At 72.1% G+C, this 1,042-nt stretch overlaps 1 protein-coding gene across 1 annotated transcript in view; it reads left to right on the forward strand.

The window, feature by feature from the left end:
- Positions 1–564, forward strand: part of SND1 (staphylococcal nuclease and tudor domain containing 1) — a gene marked incomplete at its 3' end in the record, with an annotated part of 46,155 nt that extends 45,591 nt beyond the window's left edge. Inside the window, exon 12 of the mRNA XM_085315940.1 lies at positions 475–564. Coding sequence (XP_085172066.1) covers positions 475–564 — 90 coding nt within the window. The remainder of the gene's footprint in view (positions 1–474) is intronic.
- Positions 565–1,042: the final 478 nt, after the last annotated feature.

Consider the following 1,042-nt stretch of genomic DNA (forward strand, 5'->3'; position numbering starts at 1 on the left):
AAGGATCGCCGTGCCGTGCCGCGCCGTGCCGCGCCGCGCCGTGCCGTACCACGCCAGAGGAGAACCCCCCTCCCTGCCCGCCCCGCGCCCGGCGGGTCCCCGCGCTGCCCAGCGAGGGCCCGGAGCCGCGGGGGGCGGCTGTGGCTGCTGCAGCCTCCCGGCAGCGGGATGCAAAACTGCTCCGGCGGGACGCTGCCCTTGGCCAATGGCGTTCCCGGCACCGAAATCCCGCGCCTCGGGCTCTGCGGCCTCGCTGCCGCCGTGCCGCCGCTCCGCGGGGCTCCGGGGGCGGCTCCGGCTGCCCGGAGCAGTGGGGGGGGGGCTGTGCCGGAGGCAGGCATGGCCCGGCACGGCATGGCCCGGCACGGCATGGCCCGGCATGGCATGGCCCGGCACGGCACGGCACGGCCCGGCCCGGCGCGGCGCGGCTGCTCGCCCTGACACCCGCTTTCTCTGCCGTCTCCCCCGCTGCAGGACAAGAACCGGAAGCTGCGGCCGCTCTACGACATCCCCTACATGTTCGAGGCCCGGGAGTTCCTGCGCAAGAAGCTCATCGGGAAGAAGGTAGGAGGCGGAGGGGGCCGGGCGCCGGCGCCGGGGAGGCCGGCCCGAGGGGCGAGCGGCGGCTCCGGGGGGCTCTTCCTGCCGGATTCTCTTTTCTCCTTTGTTTCCCCGGCATGTTTTTCTGGGCTGGTTTAGAGCGATTTGGGGGAGCGGAGAATACAACACGCGCTTAACTGCCCAAGCACGTGCTCGGGATGCAGTTTTCTACCGCTCGTAAAAYGGTCAAAAGAAATCGGTTTCCTTCGTGGCACGGCGGCTCGCTGCCGCTCGTTGGGGACCATTCCCACGCCTGGCAGCGCCTTGCCGTTTCCGAGCCCCGCGCGAGTATTAAGGAAAAAAGGGAAAACGCACGGAAAACGCAGCTCGCGAGCCCTGTGCAGCGGGAGGCCCGGCCCCGTGGGCTCGCCAGCAGCTGCCGGGGTGTCGCGGCCGCAGGCGAAGCGGGAGCCGCAGCCGCAGCCGTGCCGGCCGCGCCGGC

The sequence above is a fragment of the Rhea americana genome, unplaced genomic scaffold, assembly GCF_003343005.1.
Source record: "Rhea americana isolate MKP2758 unplaced genomic scaffold, rheAme1 scaffold_444, whole genome shotgun sequence".
NCBI classification, from domain to species: domain Eukaryota; kingdom Metazoa; phylum Chordata; class Aves; order Rheiformes; family Rheidae; genus Rhea; species Rhea americana.